Genomic DNA, 19,885 nt, shown 5'->3' on the forward strand with positions numbered 1-19,885 from the left:
TTTCATCTTCTTCACTCTTAGTGAGAGTATTAACAGATTTAATAACATTACAACAAGAATCTCTACAACCAATTTTAATATTAGGTGAATCAAAATAATTAGTAGCAAATTGATAGCAGGAATCAGATGAAGAAGAAAAATCATCTTCCAAAGAATCAGACGAATTGTTTGATTCAAGGATTCTAAATAATTCTTCTTGGTTTTTATCATCAACATTTAACATGTTAAACTTGTTTTTCAACTTACTAGGTTTTTGCTTAAAATATTTACTAAAGTGTCCGAGTTTACCATAGTTAAAGCATTTACCTTTACTTGATCTCTGTTTATCATATTTTTTAGAAATATTTTTCCTTCTTAGCATAGAAATCATTAGGTTTAACAAAGTTGTTTTTGTATTTTTTATGGCTTTTATCATGTTTTTTATTTTTTTGCCTGGAAGGAGCAATAGGAGGCAAACCATATTGTTCACAAAAATTACCCATTTCATATTTAGCTTTTCTTTTATTCTTTAATTGGTGTTTTAACAATTTTTCATCATTACACATATTGATACCAAGTTTTTTAATAGCATTGAAAATATCACCATAGGTTAGATTATCATAATCAATAGAATCATTTTTACCCATTAACTCTTGTAAGGCCCGTTTGATTATTACTGTGTTTTGAAATTTTGGTTTAACAAATCACTTTGAAATTTTGAAATACATAGCACTATAGATAAAATCTCCTTTTTAATAGTACTATAGTTTAACTGTGCATTATTCCAGATTCCAGAATAGAAACGAACAATTTGTTCAGGTGACTTAGGAGAAACTCTTTGTTTCAGAATACCACCATAACCGATGTCAGAGGCATCTGTTTCAACAATTTTGAAAGCACCAATAGTAGGAATACCAAGACAAGGTAATGTCTTAACATGAGATTTGATTTGTTTAACAAGGGAAGTATGAGCATCAGACCAAGGAGGAGGATTGCTCTTTAATCGATCCTCTCACTAAATCTAAAGCCTCTTGTTTTACCTTATGAGCAAAAATAGGAGGCAGACCGTCAATAAACTTTTCTTTCCAATAAGGCTTGTGGCAATCTTTCCGGAGCATCACTCTGGCAGTAAAAACATCTTGATACCATCTGTAATCAGACATAGTAGGACATTTCAAATTATTTAAATAATCAGAAACTCGAGATGAAATATTAGATGGAGTACCAACAAAATGTTTAAGAATAGTATAGATCAGGGTATTAACACTATCAGGAATACCGCGACCAATACTTTCATCAAAAATAGGCAAACCTTCATCATTCTTTTTAACAGCATGTTTAATAGACTCTTTGGATTCTTTTGTGAGATACGAATCCCACCATCCATGAAGAGTACCAGAAAAACCAGTAACAAGTAAATTAACAATTTCAGGTTGATCAAGATCATGATTATTTTGATAAGCAATGCCAACCGTAGACATATGACTCATTTTATTAATGATTTCTTGTTCAGACAAACTATCAATATTCCATTCATAAAGCTTATTAACAGAAAACTGTGTCTGAAAAGATCTATCTTCAAACTGCATATCAGGAGGAGTGGGTTTTGAATACCAGTTCTTTATAAAAGACATGGGTTTTTTATGTGAAAAATGAGGAGGAAGAATGCAAAGAATGATGATATGGATCTTCTACAATTTTGTGAAGTTGCTAAATAAGAGAACTCTAGATTCCAATATGCATGTACAATCGATGAAAAAAATAGATTGGAGCATATTTTTTGGTCACCTACTCATTGTTTTGATTGGTACCAAAAAATTGAGATGTGGTTGTTTTTTATACCACTTATAAGGTGAATGCTTGTGATATGTCTTTTGGTATTTTTGTTGGTGTCGATAATTATGGAAAGACAATTCTCTTTGGTTGTGCACTTCTTTGAAATGAAACAACAAGTGCCTTTTGATGGTTAATGAAGGTACATTCTTTGTCTTATAAATTTGTACAATTATTTTTTAATGTATATCCTTTGAAATATTTTCATGCTTTAGTAAATTTGTATTTAATTAGCAGACTTTTGCATGCATAATGAAGAATCAACCCAAGGAAATTTTGACAAACTAAGATCTATGGATTACAGAGGCAATATCAAAAGAATTGCTGGCTACAAAGCATGCCTTTTGTACGTGGCATATTACCACTAAATTTTGGCGGTTGGTTTACATCAATTCTTCGTAATCAATATTCAAATTGGTGCATGGGCTTCTATAAGTTATACAAGTTAGAGTCATGTGAAGATTTTGACAATCAATGGCTTCAAGTTATGACAAAATATGACATGCTCTCTAATAAACATGTAATTAGTTTATATCAAATCAAGCACTTTTGGGTACCATGTTACCTTCATGGGCATTTTTTTGGTGGAATGACAACAACCGGAAGATCGGAAAGTATAAATGCATTTATTAAACAGTTTGTTAGTTCTCACACAAACTTGATCCAACTCATCAAACAAGTAAGTCATTATTTACCATTGATTTCTTTTGTTTTATATATATATATATATATATTTTGGTTAATATTTGTAGTCTTCATGTGTCATACAAAAGTTTAATTTTTTTTTTTTTTTTTTACTATTCGTAAGTTTAGGTTGATCTTGCCATTAAAGATATTGAGCAAACACAATCACATGATACGATGTTGGAGACATATAGAGGTTCTTCTTTAAGATCAATGTCACTGTTAGAAGACCAAGCATATGGTGTTTTGACGCACTATGCTTTTGAGATTTTTCAAGAGGAATTTTGGAGAACAACACAATATTTGGTGCATCAAAAAAATGGTATTGAATTTGTGCTACAATATTATAAAGATGAAACTAGTCAAAGGCACAAAGTATTGTGGGATGGTAAGATGACATATTGTAGTTGCAAGAATTTTGAATTTTGGGGTATACTTTGTCGTCATGTATTTAGTGTATTCCTTTATAAAGATTGTTACCAAATTCTATCCTTGTATTTACTGCCACATTGGTGTTGTGAAGCATCATTAAGTGAAAAAGAATTGCTAGTGGTGGATGATGAAAATTTAGTGGACAAGGAAAATATGGTTGATTCTAATGTTAATGATATGATTGATGGAGATTGCTTCATTAATTGTCCTCTGCTCTCAAAGACAAAAGGTCACCTGAGGCAAAAACGAATGAAAGGTGAAAGAGAATTAGGAAAGAAAATGAAGTCTTGTGGCTTTCACAAGCATGTTGGCCATAACATCTAAACATGTCCAGAGAAAGATAATTTTACTTCCTAAAATGGGTCAGAAAAAAGAAAAAAAAATGTACTTCAAGTGAAATTGGATTGAATCCAATATTTTCTTTGAAATGTTAGGCATAAACTCTTGAGCTTGTAAAAGAAAAAAAATTATGACAATATTGTGTTTGTTAATTTTGACAATATTAGGTCATTGGACAATATGATTTTTGAGAATATAATGCCTTTGTTAATTTTGACGCTTCTCTTGTTTGTTTGTTTGTTGTTGTTGTTGTTGTTGTTGTTTTTTTTTTTTTTTTTTTACATTTCCATTTTGACAATATTATGCTAGTGAATAACATTATCATTTTCAATATTATGTCATTGTACTAAAACACTTCTTTCTACCTTCTTTTCTATAATGAATTTACTTAAATTTTTATAAGGGATTCAATAAATACTAATTTAAATTAAATATTCTTGAAGAAATTTAAAATATGCTTAAATTGCCCATTTATAAGGGATTCAAACCTAAACTCTAATCCATGCTAATATTACATTGTAACCCAACCTAGCCCACCTAGATCGGGTTGGAATTAAAAAAAATATATATATATATATATATATATATATATTTATATATATTGATCATTCAAACAATACCAATACAAACAACATCGATACAAATAAGAGCAAATTTATAACCTAATAAGCCTGAGCATACTACCAAACTAACACAAACTATTTTATTAGTGCTTCAATGTTAGCAGGATATCATATAGCTCTATCCTAACTCGGTTGATAAACAAAAGAATAAATAATAAAATTATATAATAAAATTTTAAAATATATTTTAAATATTGTTCGGTTAAAATGAATTAACCGCTTGCAAATTAATTAATTACCCAAGTTAATTAATTAGTCAAATTACATGCAATGGCTTGATAGCACAAAAAAAATCACCAAATAACTAAATGCAACGGAAAATAAATTTGACACAGGTAATATGTTTACGAATGGGGAAAACCATCGAGGCAAAACCCCACCAGGTAAATTTAAGGTCACTACTCTCGAGAATCCACTATTATCAATCATAAGCAGTTACAAGTATGAGGAATCTTACCAAACTCTTTGGCCTATCCCAAAATACCAACCTATAGTTGAACCCTTACCTCAATACCTAATTGGACTTGTATTATAGCGGCAATCTCTTCGTTCAATGCACGAATCCCAGTACGTGACTAACCAATAATGCACGAATCTTAGTACGTGACTAACACACCAATTTGAGGAAGATTGTTTACTGCAAAGTTCTTCAGTTCATCAGTAATGAAGATCAGAAAACTCTTTGGTCACAAAACCCTTGGCATAAAGACGCAGTAGCTTCTACAGAAAGAATAATGAACTAGAGCAATTTTTGCCTCCGGTCACAATATGCATATATATTGCTTTGCATCCCCATCGTGATGGCTCTTAAAATAATCCATATATATGTCTAGGGTTGTGAGAAAAGAAACCCTACACAAACCCTATAGAAATACCAACCTATAGTTGAACCCTTACCTTAATACCTAATTGGACTTGTATTGTAGCGGCAATCTCTTCGTTCAATGCACGAATCCCAGTACGTGACAAACCAATGATGCACGGATCCTAGTACGTGACTAACACACCAACTTGAGGAAGATTGTTTACTACAAAGTTCTTCAGTTCATCAGTAATGAAGATCAGGAAGCTCTTTGGTTACAAAACCCTTGGCGTAAAGACGCAGTAGCTTCTACAGAAAGAATAATGAACTAGAGCAATTTTTGCCTCTGATCACAATATGCATGTATATTCCTTTGCATCCCCATCGTGACGGCTCTTAAAATAATCCATATATATGTCTAGGGTTGTGAGAAAAGAAACCCTACATAAATACTTAAGGATATACATGTAATCAGATCTGAAAAGTCTGATTTTGTAAGTCTTGATAGATATAGCTTGTGTCGAGCTTCAACATTAAATCTCGACAGAAGTCTTTCTGTCGAGATTGCTGTCGAACTTTAATGAACAACATTTCCTTCACTTATTTCTTGGTTAGACTTGCATAGCTTCAATATTTAACTTGAACACTTGTTTCTTGAAGTATTAAACCCATCCTAGATTTACCCAATTACAAGTAAAGTGTGTCTTGTCAAAAAATTAGCCAATTACATAAATATATCCCTAACAAATATAGGTGGGTCGAGTTAGGCAAATTTATTGACTCACCAACCTCTAAAAATTGAACCAAACCAATAGGTTAGGTTGAATTGGATCGGTTTTGGAAGATCGACGACTTGGTTGCATATCCCTAGCGTCTTATAGTAGAATAAATAAAGGGTAAAGAGTTGGAAAAGAAAATTTAAGATTTGAGTTTCCTCTAATGCGCTTGTGAATTTATGTTCTCTTATTCTTCCTTATTTGTTTGGTTACAAATCTTCATCTACTTTTTTCATCTTTTTGATTTCTTAATTGATCTACCTTTCTTTTTTTCATTAGTTTTCATTAGTTTTTCTTTTTCATTAATGGTAGATAAAAAAATATTAATGTCACTAGTAGGTCTAGATGAGAACCAATAACAACTTATTGCGTAAACTTTATCATGAAATTGTTATGAAAATATTGTGTAAATAGCACAATTTAAAAAAAAAAAAATAGCACTAATTTAAAAAGTTTGGAAATACAATAAAGGAAAAAGTTTAGCTAAAAAACTGGTTATAGTTTAAGGCTATAATTTTACTCAGTAAAATAAATATTACTATATATTTTGAAAATCTAACCATTGAATTGCATGTGCTACATGCTCTAATATACGTGCCAAATTTTGTATCAATCAAGTATTATTTACTATATGATCTATAAGCTTATATATTATGCATAATTTTTTTTTTTTGAGGAAATAAAGTGCATATATTATGCATAATTTTAAATCACAAAAACTTGGAATTTAAAAATTTATTGATGACATAGCTTTTGATCTTTAATTTTCTAGAAATTTTGCAACTATGAAAGATATAAGAAGAAATTGTAATCTAATGATAGATTTGTCAAAATTTACTTCCAATAAAAAGATATTACAATCAATTTTGTAGTCTAAGGCTACAACCAATTTTTTAGCTAAACTTTGTCCTACAATAAAATGTGACAATATTTTCACAATATTTTTTTGTTTTTAGTTGTGGTCAATCCTAATCTAATATTTTATTAATTTATTTAATTTTATTTTCACATATGAAAGATTTGATAACTTAACTGTTGTGAAAATTTTGTGATAATTTATTATATTATAATACAATTTGTAATTTTTATCTTGTAAAATTCCTTCACACGAATCCCATCAAGCCACCTTTTACTTTAATTTATTTATTTTTACTTCTCCTTTTTTTTCCTCAACCACACGTTTTGTTTCACCCTTACACTTATCTTCTCCCATCCTCCTGCTTCTCCTTTCTCATCTTTTAAAATTTTTATGTTCTCCCGTATAAAACTCTTGGCTCAACTTCCTTGTCTTCTATCTTTTTTTCACAGCTTTCTTTTCTGACTAAATTCATCTCTTCCTTGATTTTCCCACCATCAACCTAGTCTGTCTCCCTCAAAAAATTTTATGTTCTCCCATATGTTCTAATTGTTTCTTGTGAGATGGTTTTTTTTTTTTTTTTTTTGGATCTACTGATGTTGGTTGTTTCTTGACGATTGTGATTTTTTTTTTTTTTTTTTTAATTTTTTAATTTTTTTTTATGTTGGTTGTTTCCTATGAGAGGATTGTGATTTCAGGGTTTTTTTTTTTTTTTGGGGGTAAGATGTTTGGTGTTGTTTTCCTTGTAGTCATTGTAGCCCTTAAATGTGTTTTTTTTTTTTTTTTTTGGGTAAGATGTTTGGTGTTGTTTTCCTTGTAGTCATTGTAGCCCTTCAATGTGTGGGCAGTGCACACAAAACGAATAAGTATTAAATAATTATAATATATATATATATATATATATTTTAAAAGAGGTAGAGTTTGAATTTTGAATGATGTTCATGTGGGTTGTTAGTGACTTGTCACTACTTGTCGAATAAGTCTTATGCCACAACTCACCTATGTGGCGAATTGTGGTTGGTGAAGGGGTGGTGGTGGGGACACCCCTCCACTAACCACAACTCGCTACATGGGCGAGTTGTGGCATTTGTTGTGCCACTTTATGTGGTACTAGAAGGACTTCTACTTGTCAAGCACATAAAACAACAAAGAGTTAGGATTAAAATAAAATAAAAAACATAAAAACCATAAGAAGAAATGCATGGTCTAAGCAGACAAAGAAGAAGAAGCAGCAGAAGTTGAAGAGAAGATTGGCCAAATGGATTGTTATAGGCAACGTGGTGGCGACAACGATAGTGTTAATGATGACAGTGACCCAAGCAAGAGCAAGTTAGTAAGTTATTCAAAAAGGAGAGAGATTATTAATATTATATATATATATATATATATTTTTTTTTTGCTATTTCGGTCCGGTATGAAGTTTTCGGCCGGAATCCGATTTTTTTTTTTTTTTTTGTATTACCAGAATAATCCTTTATAGTTCAGTATTTAAACCGGTACGAAACAAACACATTTCTGTACCGTCTCAGCATCAGTGCGAAATATTCCGACTATACCGGCCGGTATGGTACGAGATTGACTCCCTTGATAGAATCATTCACTAAGTTCTTAATAAAACTTTTTTTTTTTTTTAAAAAAAATTTTGAGGAGACATTCATTTGAATCTTGAACATATATAATAACTTCATTCTCCATCGTACTCTTTTCTTCTTTTCTTTTTATTTTTTATTTTTGCTTCAAGAAAGACTTTATTGAAAATAAAAGATTTTTTTCTCCATCATACTCTTACAAAGAAAGGAAGGGCCATTTTTAATCCAGAACTCCTTCACCATTATGCAACACAATTAAATCATTAATCACCATGACTCACAGCTTAGAAGAAAAAAACATAATCATTTGTGTAATCGAATTTATATAAAATTCTTAACTTGCTCCAAGAATGCCTTGCCCCTAGAGGAGTCATGAAAGTCCACCCCATGACAACCTCCAACACCGAAATGACCCACCACATGTACGCCATGTTCCTCCAACAGCTTCACCAGCTCAACCTGACGATCAAACAATTGGTCCCCATCACAACCAGTCACCAAAACCTTCCATCCCAGCAACCTTATTTTCTCCAACAGCTTAGACCCACCTCCCACCGTTGGATTGCAATACTCATGATCACAGTCAACCCCAATTGGTAATGACAACTCCCACATCAGATCAGTAACACACAGTGGCAACGTTGGATCGTCGACCAACCTCAACTCTGACTCACTCCTTTGGGTCCCACCAAAGAATGGTTGTTGCAATATCAACCCTCTGATATTCAACGGTCCAAGATGGTCAGCTTCCGCAGCTACACGTAGTCCTGCATGGTAGGCTATGTTTCCCCCAGCACTCAAGCCCATAATGAAACAGTTTGAAAAATCAGCGTACTTTGTCAACCAATCATCCCGGGTGGTTTTGATCCGGTACAATGTTTCCACAGCATCATCATAAGCCGCCGGGAGCCGATGCTCCGGGGCAAGGCGGTACTCGACCGATGCGATGATGACACGTAGTTCATTGGCCATGTTGACACAATAATCATGTACAAGAGACGAGGCTGCACTGTACATGATGAACCCTCCCCCATGGTAATAAACTATTAGAGGTAGCTTCAGTTGTGAGGAAATATCAAGTGCTTCACGAGGTAGATATATTCTGACCCAGGTGTTGTTTGATTGGTTAATTGGGATGTCTTTGGAGAGAACTGAAATGGGAAGGCTGGGATCAGATGTGGGTGGGGTTTCTGGAATATCGAGAGCTCGGGTTATCGTGCCGTCCGGGTTTCGGACTATCTGGAGGAGCTGGTACGGATCCCCGTTGGGATTGATTGTTGCATCTTGACCTGACATTCTACTCTTTTTTGATGGCTGTTAGAAATTTTGGCTGCCTCTTGTTTCTTTATGATATATTGCTTATAGATCCAAAAATATGTTAGATGTTGTATTAATACTATCGGTAGGTGATGCATCACACATGACGAAGATAACGAAATATAGAATAGACAAATTTACTTTATATTATTCCATCAAAAAATTACTTTTAAATTATAATTATGATTGAAGTCACTTTCACTAGCTTCGCAATTGAGTCCTTAAAACAATCGGATGTATATAATATTATAAACTGATCTAACCTAAGAACAATGATATGAGCAATATGTTAGATTTTTCTTCTTAAGATATGTAAAATTGCCCCCCTCAAACCAAAAAAATATGTAAAATAGAATTTCAACTTATGCCTCTTCATAATAATTACTTTTTATTATTTTCAATTACTTTTTATCATGTAAAGATTTTATCAATTGAAATTGTTCTTTTCACACATTTTCACAATAAACTTTATCTATTGAGCTAATTATATATATACCCTTATTATTTCTCAAATATTATGATCAATAACTCAATTGTTCTCTTCACACACATATATCCTAACTGATATTCTTATTTATTTTTTTTATTTATAGTATTATGAATATTTTGATGTGTTTTTTTTTTTTTTTTTTTTTTTTTTTTTTTTGCTGAAAGATATTTGATGTGTAGATGAACTATAAAGCACAAAAATTAAATTTTCATTAAAGTTTGTGTTTCTTAAATTTCATTATTTATTTTCAAAGATTATATATATGGTAGCTAGAGCCGTATATATAAAAAGATGTTAATTATTATTATTATTAATATAATAAAACACAGTTCTAACTTTTAATTCAATTATTCCACTATTTTTTTTTTGGTTGAATAGAAAAAGGGAGGGTCTCTGGGGTGTGGGCTCATTGACCACATTCCATGTGATGGCAATGAGTAATACCACGTGTACTACAAAGACCTTTGTTGAAGCTATCACTTGAATCGCTCCTCTCTGAGTGCAGAACGAGAACTCCTACCATCAAGCCACACCCTGTATGGTAATTATTCCACTTTTTACACCTAAAACACCTCATACGACCATTAACCCCATGCCAATAATGGTCTTTTTAATAGAAAAGATGGAAAACAATAACTATGAAAATGATGTTTTATTTATGATTTAACAGCATTAAAGCCAAAACAATGACTTTTCAATACATATAACAACATAGCATTAATCACATCAACAGCATTACAACGTTATTCTTTGTGCAAGACTTTTGACATGTGGACTATTCTATTAAAATATATGCACACGATAACATCGCAAACCAACACACACACACACACACACACACACACAACCAATTCTTCCTAGGCAATCAATGAAGATAATATGAAATTTTTAAGGACCACATGAAGTGCCTTAGTTTTAGTAGGCTCAAACATATCTATCCCATGATAAGCCCCCTCACCAAATTGGCTCACAACTGACACACCCTTTTCTCTCATCAGTTTTACCAGCTCAATTTGATGTTCAAACAGTATGTCCCCATCACAGCCCACCACCAAGACCTTCCATCCTAGCAGCTTGATCTTTTCCAGAAGCTGAGGCCCATCTCCAACCTTTGGATTGCAATACTCATGATCGCGGTCAGCAATTGGTAACGACAATTCCCACATTAGATCAAAAACACTTAGTGGCAAAATTGGATCATTGTCCCTCAATTCTGGTGAAGTCCTTTGGGACCCACCAAAGAATGGTTGATGCAATATCAACCCTCTGATGACCAAAGGCTCAAGTTTATCAGTTTCCATGGATGCGCGGAACCCTGCATGGTAGGCTATGTTACCACCAGCACTACTACCCATAATAAATGTGTTAGATAGATCAGCATAATCTCTTAGCCAATCATCTGGGGTAGTTTTGATCCAGTGTAACGCTTCCATAGCATCATCATAAGCTGCCGGCAGACGGTGCTCTGGGGCGAGGCGGTACTCGACGGATACGATGATGACGTGGAGGTCAATTGCCATGTTGGCACAAAAATCATGGAAAATTGATGAGGCTGCACTGAAAAGAATGAACCCTCCTCCATGGAAGTAAACTATGAGAGGCAGTTTAGTGGAGGAGTTATGATCAAGTGCTTCTCTGGGTAGGAATATTCTGACCCAGGTGTTGTTTGATTGGTTTAAAGGGATGTCTTTGGAGAGAACTGGAGTGGGGTGGCTAGGATCAGGTGTGGGTGGAGTGTTTGGGATTTCTTGGAGTCGTGTGATCGTGCCGTCGGCATTGAGGGCAATTTGGAGGAGTTGGTAGGGATCAACGGTGGGATTTGAGGGAGCAGTTTGACTTGACATGGCGGACTCTCTACTCTCGAGCTTTGTGATGAGCTATCTGCTCAAACTGTTGAGTAATATAGTAGTGTGAAGATGGAATTAACTATGTGTTTGACTTTCACTCGGGAAGACAGGTTATAGTTATTGGATTGGTGGATGTGAGTTGGTTTATTTAATTCAGGCAAGTTTGGAACACATAAAAGGCAATTGGCCGGCTAGCTGTTAGTGTTAGAAATGTAAATATCGTCCATGTAAGATGATTCTAGATACCATTTGACTGTTGGTTGAGGGTCGGCAAATGGTTACAAAATTTGCCGTGAATGTCCATTGTCCATGCACGTGACAATCAATTATATCATGGTTTTATCGGTTCAGTTGAGAATCGGACACTAATCCGGTTCAATTGTTTTATTAGGAACCCAGAAAAAAAAAAAATAAAGAAAAAAAAAAACAAAAAACAAAAAATCTTAGATTTGTAGGGAAATGAAGTGAGATTTGAGGAAAATCTCATATATTTGGGTGAAATGAGATTGGAAAAATCTCAGATATGTGGGTGAGAAAATGAAATGAAGCAGAATTACTTTGTTGGATGAAATGAGGAGAAATCCATGTGCTTCAAGCCTTGACTGCCATTTAGAATCTGCAGAAGAACTCTGGTACTGCACGAGAGAAAAAGAGAGGTTTATGACTCTCTGTGAATAGAAGTTGAAAAAAATAAAAATAAAAAGATGTTGTAAATGCTTGAAAATTACACTAATGGTAATGTGTGGCAACTGGTAAGTGGTATTTGTACTTTTTGTTTTTGTTTAGAGGTAAATAACATGTGGCCGTGTGTGGGTGCTGTGAGAACTGAGAAGTGGGAATGGGAGAGTGTGGTCTTAGTTTGACTAGTGTGGTTTTTTTTTTTTTTTTTTTTTTTTTTTTTTTTTTTTTTTTTTAAAGGTGAAGTAATGTCTAATTGCCTATTATATTATGAATAATGCTACAGACATAAATTTTTTTACAACATTTTTATAAACTACTGTTGTGGTTTTAGTATTTTCCAAATAGTTATTGTAAGTAAAAATATGATATTAGTGATGGGCTCATATTAGAACTAGTAAGAATTCGCCACATCAGCAATTTGTAAAAATATTGTAACATAGTTAGTATCTATAGCATTACTCTTATATTATTCATTCTTTATAGAAGTAGGGTAACAAACTATTATGATATATATTGTCAATGATTACTAATAAGATTTTTTTTTTTTTTTTTTTTTTAAAGGAGTGTGTAAAATTCTTTCTATTTTATAATTATTTTAAAATAAGATATGAAAATTTAAATAAAATTAATTTTAAAATAATAATTTTTTGTTATATATTAATGATGCGATGTCATTGGTTTGACCATCAGTTGAACTTTAATTAGACCATAAAACTGAGAATCATAAATTTTCTTCTCTCAACAACTCTACGATATCACCTCATTTCACACTCATTCTCTCACACCCGTCCACATGTGATGCCATTGTTACCTTTGGCTCCACTAACACAAATTCCACATCCACAATCACGTGGCTCTCTCTCTCTCTTTTCATTTTAGGGTCCGTTTGGATTGAGGTAGGAGAAAGGGAAAGTGGAGGAGGGTAGAATAGAGTTTGCCGAAAATAGGCTAATTTTGGGCCAATTCTACTCTACTTTCCCTTCCTCCCCCTCAATTCAAAGGGACCATTAGTTTTTCTTTCCTATAATCTCACCTTGTTCTCTTTCTCATTTTTTTTCCTCTTGCTTAGTTGAATCTTACCCTTGATGGATCTTCTTTCTCTCTTATCTATTCCTCTCTCATATTTTTTTTTTTTTTTTTTTTTTGCATTCTACTTTTTTGCTATTTTTTTTTTTTTTTCAATCAAGGGTTTAGATTAAAAATTACAAAAATTACTTTTGTGGGGCCAGGGAACTTATGATCCGACCCACGCTCTACTAGGGCCCAGGGCCCGTGTCGAGGAGGGTATTTGCCGAGGACGAATAGGGAGAGGCTGAAATGTCGGGGGCGCAGCCGAGGATGACCCTGTCCTCGGCACTCCAAGACTTTAAAGGGAAGAGCAACATCTCGTTGAAGGCTGCCCCCAAAAAGCCCCCTGAAGGAGATGCGAGTAGAATGGGACCCACGTGGGGGTATGGTGTGAAATTGGTTCAAGGTAAATACGTCCCCTCCACATTAAATGCACCCGCCAACGTCCTAACCATATTAATGAGAAAAGATGCCTGAACAGGGTGACTTCGATCATCGTAACTAACAAAAAGCAAGGGAAGGCAGCTGATGGGATGGGTACTGAAGTGGGCACCTGCCTGATCAACAAGTGGAGGGCTAAGATCAACCAAGAAGGGCTATATAATGTGAAGGTTGATGCGCCAAAAAGGGAGGGCTGGGAGAAAAGGCCAAGAACCAGAGCCTCCCAGACCGCCTCAAGGAGAAAGACTCCTCGAGCGAACACGACCTAATTCTGTACGAACAAGACGACTAACCCTCGTCCGGTGACCAAGGCCTAGCCTTTCAAACCCACGCTCTATAAGTGATATTGTTTGGGCCTTTTTATGTGCGAACCCAACATCATTTTGGGTCGTTACAAATTGAGTCCTTACAACTTTCAATTTGCACTTTTCAAAAGTATTGCACCATGCAATACTTTTGTGATATTGCACAAGATCTAGATCCGAATATAATTAAGGAGATGGTAAATACCTAGGCACATACACAATGGTTTTATTAAATGTCATGGACTATTCTAATAGTAGTTGTTGGATATTTTATAAAGTATATCATATTTATTTGAATACTCATTTATGTGAATTGAGGAAATCAATTACTCCTTAATGTCAGATATGTTGATTGCTAATTTTGAAATTCAAATATAATTCAAAATTTGAATAGCTATTGTCACTGATTTTAGTTAGGAAAATTTGTGAAAATTAATGTGATTTTTAATACCATATATTGCCAGCTTTTAGAATACTTTCATTTATAAACTTTTGCTTTAAAATGTTTCTTTTAATATATTTAATAGTAACGTTATAGATGGAAAGTATCAGAAAATTATACAACTATATATTTATATAATTTACCGTTGGTGGTTTATAACATTACAACTTGCTTTCCATTCTTAGTTGTAACTATTGTGTATAGTCAAAGTTTCAAAGGAAAATATTAATTGATATCTAAAAATCAGCCACGTTATAGGCTATTGTTTTGTTTTCAATAGCATTATGACACTAAAAGACAACTTAATTTGGCTATTAACTTGTTTCAATGTATATACATTGGCAAGTACTTTTGATGATTGGTTTTTATATAATACATACATACATACATACATACATATATATATATATATATATATATATAAAGAAACCTTTTGATCATATATTGATTTCAACAATTTTATGAACATTTAATTGATATCAAACCCTTTTGATTCTTTGGCTAAGGACAAGTTACATGTCCGGCTCTATATATATGAAAAGAAATAAAAGTTTCAAGGTACACATTATTTTTGAATTACAAAAGCTATAGACTTTCAAAAACAATTTTTATTATTGTTCTAAACACTCACCATCTATTGCTTCTTACTATTCACAAAAATATATTATCATTTACTAAATTTTCTGAGAAAAGAAAGTAAGATAGAGAGCTTATATTCTACAAGTAGTGTAGGCTCGCAAGGAAATCAACAAAGATGGCTGGTATGTTATATCCTGGGGACAATGGGCAGAAATATATTGTCTGACTACATCATATATACCGTAAACTGCACGATTTGTCTCAATATAGTGACTTGGTCCATACCACATCTTCGCCACATCTTTTGGTAAAATCAAATTGTGTAATTTTCAAGAAAAAGTTAGGTATTATCTCTCCTTTATTTCATACAGTAGTTACAAAACATTGTGCTATTAATGGTTTTAAAGTTATCACACTATATCTAATATGTTCCCATATATGTTGGATCCATTTTAACAATATATAAAAAATGTAGTCATATGGGGTTTTATGTTGTGGACGTAATGCGTTAAATTGAACCAGTTTCCTATTTTTTTTTGATAATTTGCTCTTAATTTCAACAACAATTCTAATATGGTATTTGTGGGGGTAACAGACCAGGGAGCCCATACCAATATACATGTTGGGCCAAAAGCCCAGTCCAAGGAAGAGCCCTTTCTCGGCCATGAGAACCCCTCTTCGGCCAGGTATGGCCGAGGACAAAGGGAACGGCCTACCACTGAGAGTGGCACTCCGGGTCATTCCATGGAATATGATAAGTATTAGGACAGAAAAGGACAACGGAAGGAATGGAAATATCTAAGGGAAAGCTGCCATTATTGCATAAGTGTTCTGTACCTAACAGAGCCATGCTTTTTAGCCTTTACAATCACTCCCAATGACTTTGGGGAGGGGTTGATGGGACAAGTATCAACACTCTGAATCTAATTCTACACATGAACGTTGGGGGGAAGAGGGAAGCGAGTATAAAATGGGGGGTGGGAGGCAATCTGCAGGACCGGGTGACCATTACCACTCAAGACGTACTAAAAAAGCTCCTCGGATTGTGCTGAGGACCAACCTTCTTTGATAAATTCAGTTCATCCCTGCTTGATTGTCATGAACACCATATTAATTATTATCCACGCACTAAAACCTAGCTCTTTGACTCACTCTCTACAAATTTATTGTACTGGTTTCACTGGCCCAAGATCCCATACACCTTGGGCTTGGGCTGCAAAACGTGTCCCTACAATTGGCGCCGTCTGTGGGAAGAGTTTGTGTGTAAGTGAGTGCAACAGTTAATCATGGTAGGATCAAACTCCTATCAGCAAGAGTCCCTCGAGAAGACCATTTTGGCGGTGGTGCATGCTACACGAAAGCTTCCCTATTATTTCCAGGAACACACAATTGTTGTCATAACTCAGCTTTCGCTCAGGTCTACACTTCGAAGTACTAATTATGCGGGGAGGATTGCTAAATGGGGCACAGTTCTAGGGGCTTCTGACATCAAATATATGCTCCGCACACTTGTCAAGGGGCTAGTTCTCGCGGGTCTAGTAGCTTAGTTCGCTGAATTCCCATTGGAGAAAGAAGCCGAGAATCAAAGCACGGATGAAAAATCGGTTGGCACAATTTCCCTGCAAAAACTTCTATTTTGGAAGGAATATATTGGTATCTTCTAATCTTTTGAAGCGGTCCTTAGCTATGCCAGATCCTCGGACCTCCTGCTTTGGGGAAATTAACATGCACCAGAATCTTTTGAAGTGGTTAAGCAGAACCTTAACTATGCCGGGTCCTCGAACCTCCTGCTTTGGGGAAATTAACACGCACCGGAATCTTTTGAAGTGGTTAAACAGAACCCTAGCTATGCCGGGTCCTCGGCCTTTTGCTTTGGGGAAATTAACACACACCAGAATCTTTTGAAGCGGTTAAACAGAATCTTAGCTATGTCGGGTCCTCGGACCTCCTGCTTTGGGGAAATTAACATGCACCGAAATCTTTTGAAGCGGTTAAACAGAACCTTAGCTATGCCGGGTCCTCAGACCTCCTACTTTGGGGAAATTAACACGCACCGGAATCTTTTGAAGCGGTTAAACAGAACCTTAGTTATGCCAGGTCCTCAGACCTCCTGCTTTAGGGAAATTAACACGCACCGGCATCTTTTGAAGTGGTTAAACAAAACCTTAACTATGTTGGGTCCTCGGACCTCCTGCTTTGGGGAAATTAACACGCACTAGAGTCTTTTGAAGCGGTTAAACAGAACCTTAGCTATGCCGTGTCCTCGGACCTCCTGCTTTGGGGAAATTAACACGCACCGAAATCTTTTGAAGCAATTAAACAGAACCTTAGCTATGCTGAGTCCTCGGACCTCCTGCTTTGGGGAAATTAACACGCACCAAAATCTTTTGGAAGCGGTTAAACAGAATCTTAGCTATGCTAGGTCCTTGAATCTCTTGCTTTGGGGAAATTAACACGCACCGAAATCTTTTGAAACGGTTAAACAGAACATTAACTATGCCGGGTCCTCGAACCTTCTGCTTTGGGGAAATTAACACGCACTGGAATCTTTTGAAGCGGTTAAACAGAACCTTAGCTATGCCGGGTCCTCGGACCTTCTACTTTGGGGAAATTAACACGCATCGGCATCTTTTGAAGCGGTTAAACAGAACCTTAGCTATGCCGGGTCCTCGGACCTCCTGCTTTGGGGAAATTAACACGCACCGGCATCTTTTGAAGCGATTAAACAGAATCTTAGCTATGTCGAGTCCTTGGACCTCCTGCTTTGGGGAAATTAACACGCACTAGAATCTTTTGAAGCTGTTAAACAGAACCTAGCGCATGCCTGAGTCCTCGGACCTCCTGCTTTGGGGAAATTAACACGCACTGGTAACTTTCTAAGTGTTTTAGCTGAACTCAATCATGCCTCGGTCCTCGGACCAGATGATGTGGGAAGGTTAACACTCCGTGACAACTTTTAAAGTGCTTAAACAGAACCTAACGCATGCCTGTATTCTCGGACCAGATGCTTGGGGGAAATCAACATTAGGACATCTCTATAAAGCGCTTAAACAGAATTTAGTGCATGCCTGAGTCCTCGGACCAAACGCTTAAGGGAAGTTAACGCTATAACATCATCGTAAATGTTGAAAAGAACCTTAGTACCCAGTGGTCCCCCCGAACCACTTACTTTAAATTACACGTTCTTTAATGGTTGCACTGTTCGTGATATAGAGCACACAGTTATCTCCTTGATTAGTCCCACATAGTTAACTTATTTAAAGTTAGCGGTCATGTGCCTATCAGTTTTGATAAACTTAGGGTGACAACTTTTCATTACCATCAATAGCATCAATTCTAAGTACTATTTGAAAGAAAAATACTAACACACCTATTCATGAAGCAATTACTATAGAAAAGGAAAGGTTTGTAAAGTAAAATGCAGTTGTCTTTTTATTAAATAAAGGGAAAGTACATCGTATACAAAAGGGCTTAGGCAAGCCTGTTTCAAAAGCTAACTATAAGAAGCAGTCCATAGGAACGGTAAATCCACAATCTTGTTCTAGCAATAATCAAGTCAGTATGGATGGTATTGGCGATAAGAAAGAAGAAGAAGTGGAGGCGCCAAATCCACAATCTTGTTCTAGCAGTAATCGAGCCAGTATGGATGGTATCGGCAATGAGAAAGAAGAAGAAGCGGAGACGCCAGATCCACAATCTTGTTCTAGCAGCAATCGAGCCATATGGATGGTACCGGCGATGAAAAAGAAGAAGAGACGGAAGCGTTTGATGGACCCCTCTTCTCCCAACTACAAGATATTCTGCTATCAAGGCTGAGAGACGGAACACCTGCCTACCCACGTTCTTGTTGGTTTGCTTACTCAACCTTAGTCCGTCTCCACATCTGTGCATACGTGACACACAGCGCCAGGTGAAGCCCGAATTTTGTCGCACCAAAAATCTGATGCGATCTACACCTGCTTTGGGTTTTGGCCGAAGGAAGAGAGACTTTTTTCTTGCTCGGTTGAAAGGAAGAAATGTCTTTGGTCTCTGCTTCCCTTGCCTTAACTGTGTCATCCTGAATCTTGTCGACGTCCTCAGCTTTTGAAGAGGGCTTGGTTCCCTCACCCTCACCTTTATCCTTGGCCACTTCATTCCCTAGACCTCAATCACCACCTTGGTGGGGCCCTTGGGAACGTCTGAAGAGTTAAGAGCTTGAAACTCCCGTAGAACTCAAGGATCTGTAAATGAAGAAAAACAACCCCCCCCTCATGTGTCTTATGTAGGAGGCAAACCCGGTGGCAATTAATTCGCCTAAATCTTAAAGAAAGAATTACAAACGAGAGAAATCTCGCTCAATTTCCAAAGCAGTCTTCAACCGTTGGATTTGCGTCACCTCGTAAAAGACCTTAATGAAAGCGCGCCTCGTGTACTGAAACGGCATGAACGCGACTTGGATAAACTAAAAGAATATCTTACAATCAGACATAGTGTAAAATGGGCGCGAAAGAACTATCATCAAATTGAGATCCTCCTTTCCTCCCATGGGGAAGAAAAGAAGAATCCCGAGGGATTATTGTGGGGGTAATAGACTAGGGAGCCCATACCAATATACACGTTGGGCCAAGGGTCTAGTCCAAGGAAGAGCCCCTCCTCTGCCATGGGAAGAACCCCTCTTCGGCTAGGTATGGCCGAGGACAAAGGATACGGCCTACTACTGAGAGTGGCACTCCGGGTCATTCCATGGAATAGGATAAGTACTAGGACAGAAAAAGGACAACGGAAGGAATGGAAATATCTAAGGGAAAGCTGCCATTATTGCA

General features: G+C 35.7%; 2 protein-coding genes across 2 annotated transcripts; both read right to left on the minus strand.

Annotated features, from left to right (window-relative positions):
* Positions 1-8,021: 8,021 nt before the first annotated feature.
* LOC115971704 (carboxylesterase 1-like) lies at positions 8,022-9,310 on the minus strand. The gene has a single exon (XM_031091719.1). The coding sequence runs from the start codon at positions 9,207-9,209 to the stop codon at positions 8,235-8,237; it is 975 nt and encodes a 324-aa protein (XP_030947579.1). The 5' UTR covers positions 9,210-9,310; the 3' UTR covers positions 8,022-8,234.
* A 1,035-nt stretch (positions 9,311-10,345) lies between these two features.
* Positions 10,346-11,756, minus strand: LOC115971877 (carboxylesterase 1-like). The gene has a single exon (XM_031091978.1). It carries the CDS (start codon positions 11,562-11,564, stop codon positions 10,578-10,580), a length of 987 nt encoding a protein of 328 aa, XP_030947838.1. The 5' UTR covers positions 11,565-11,756; the 3' UTR covers positions 10,346-10,577.
* Positions 11,757-19,885: the final 8,129 nt, after the last annotated feature.

Source organism: Quercus lobata, chromosome 12 (assembly GCF_001633185.2).
Source record: "Quercus lobata isolate SW786 chromosome 12, ValleyOak3.0 Primary Assembly, whole genome shotgun sequence".
Taxonomy (NCBI): Eukaryota; Viridiplantae; Streptophyta; class Magnoliopsida; order Fagales; family Fagaceae; genus Quercus; species Quercus lobata.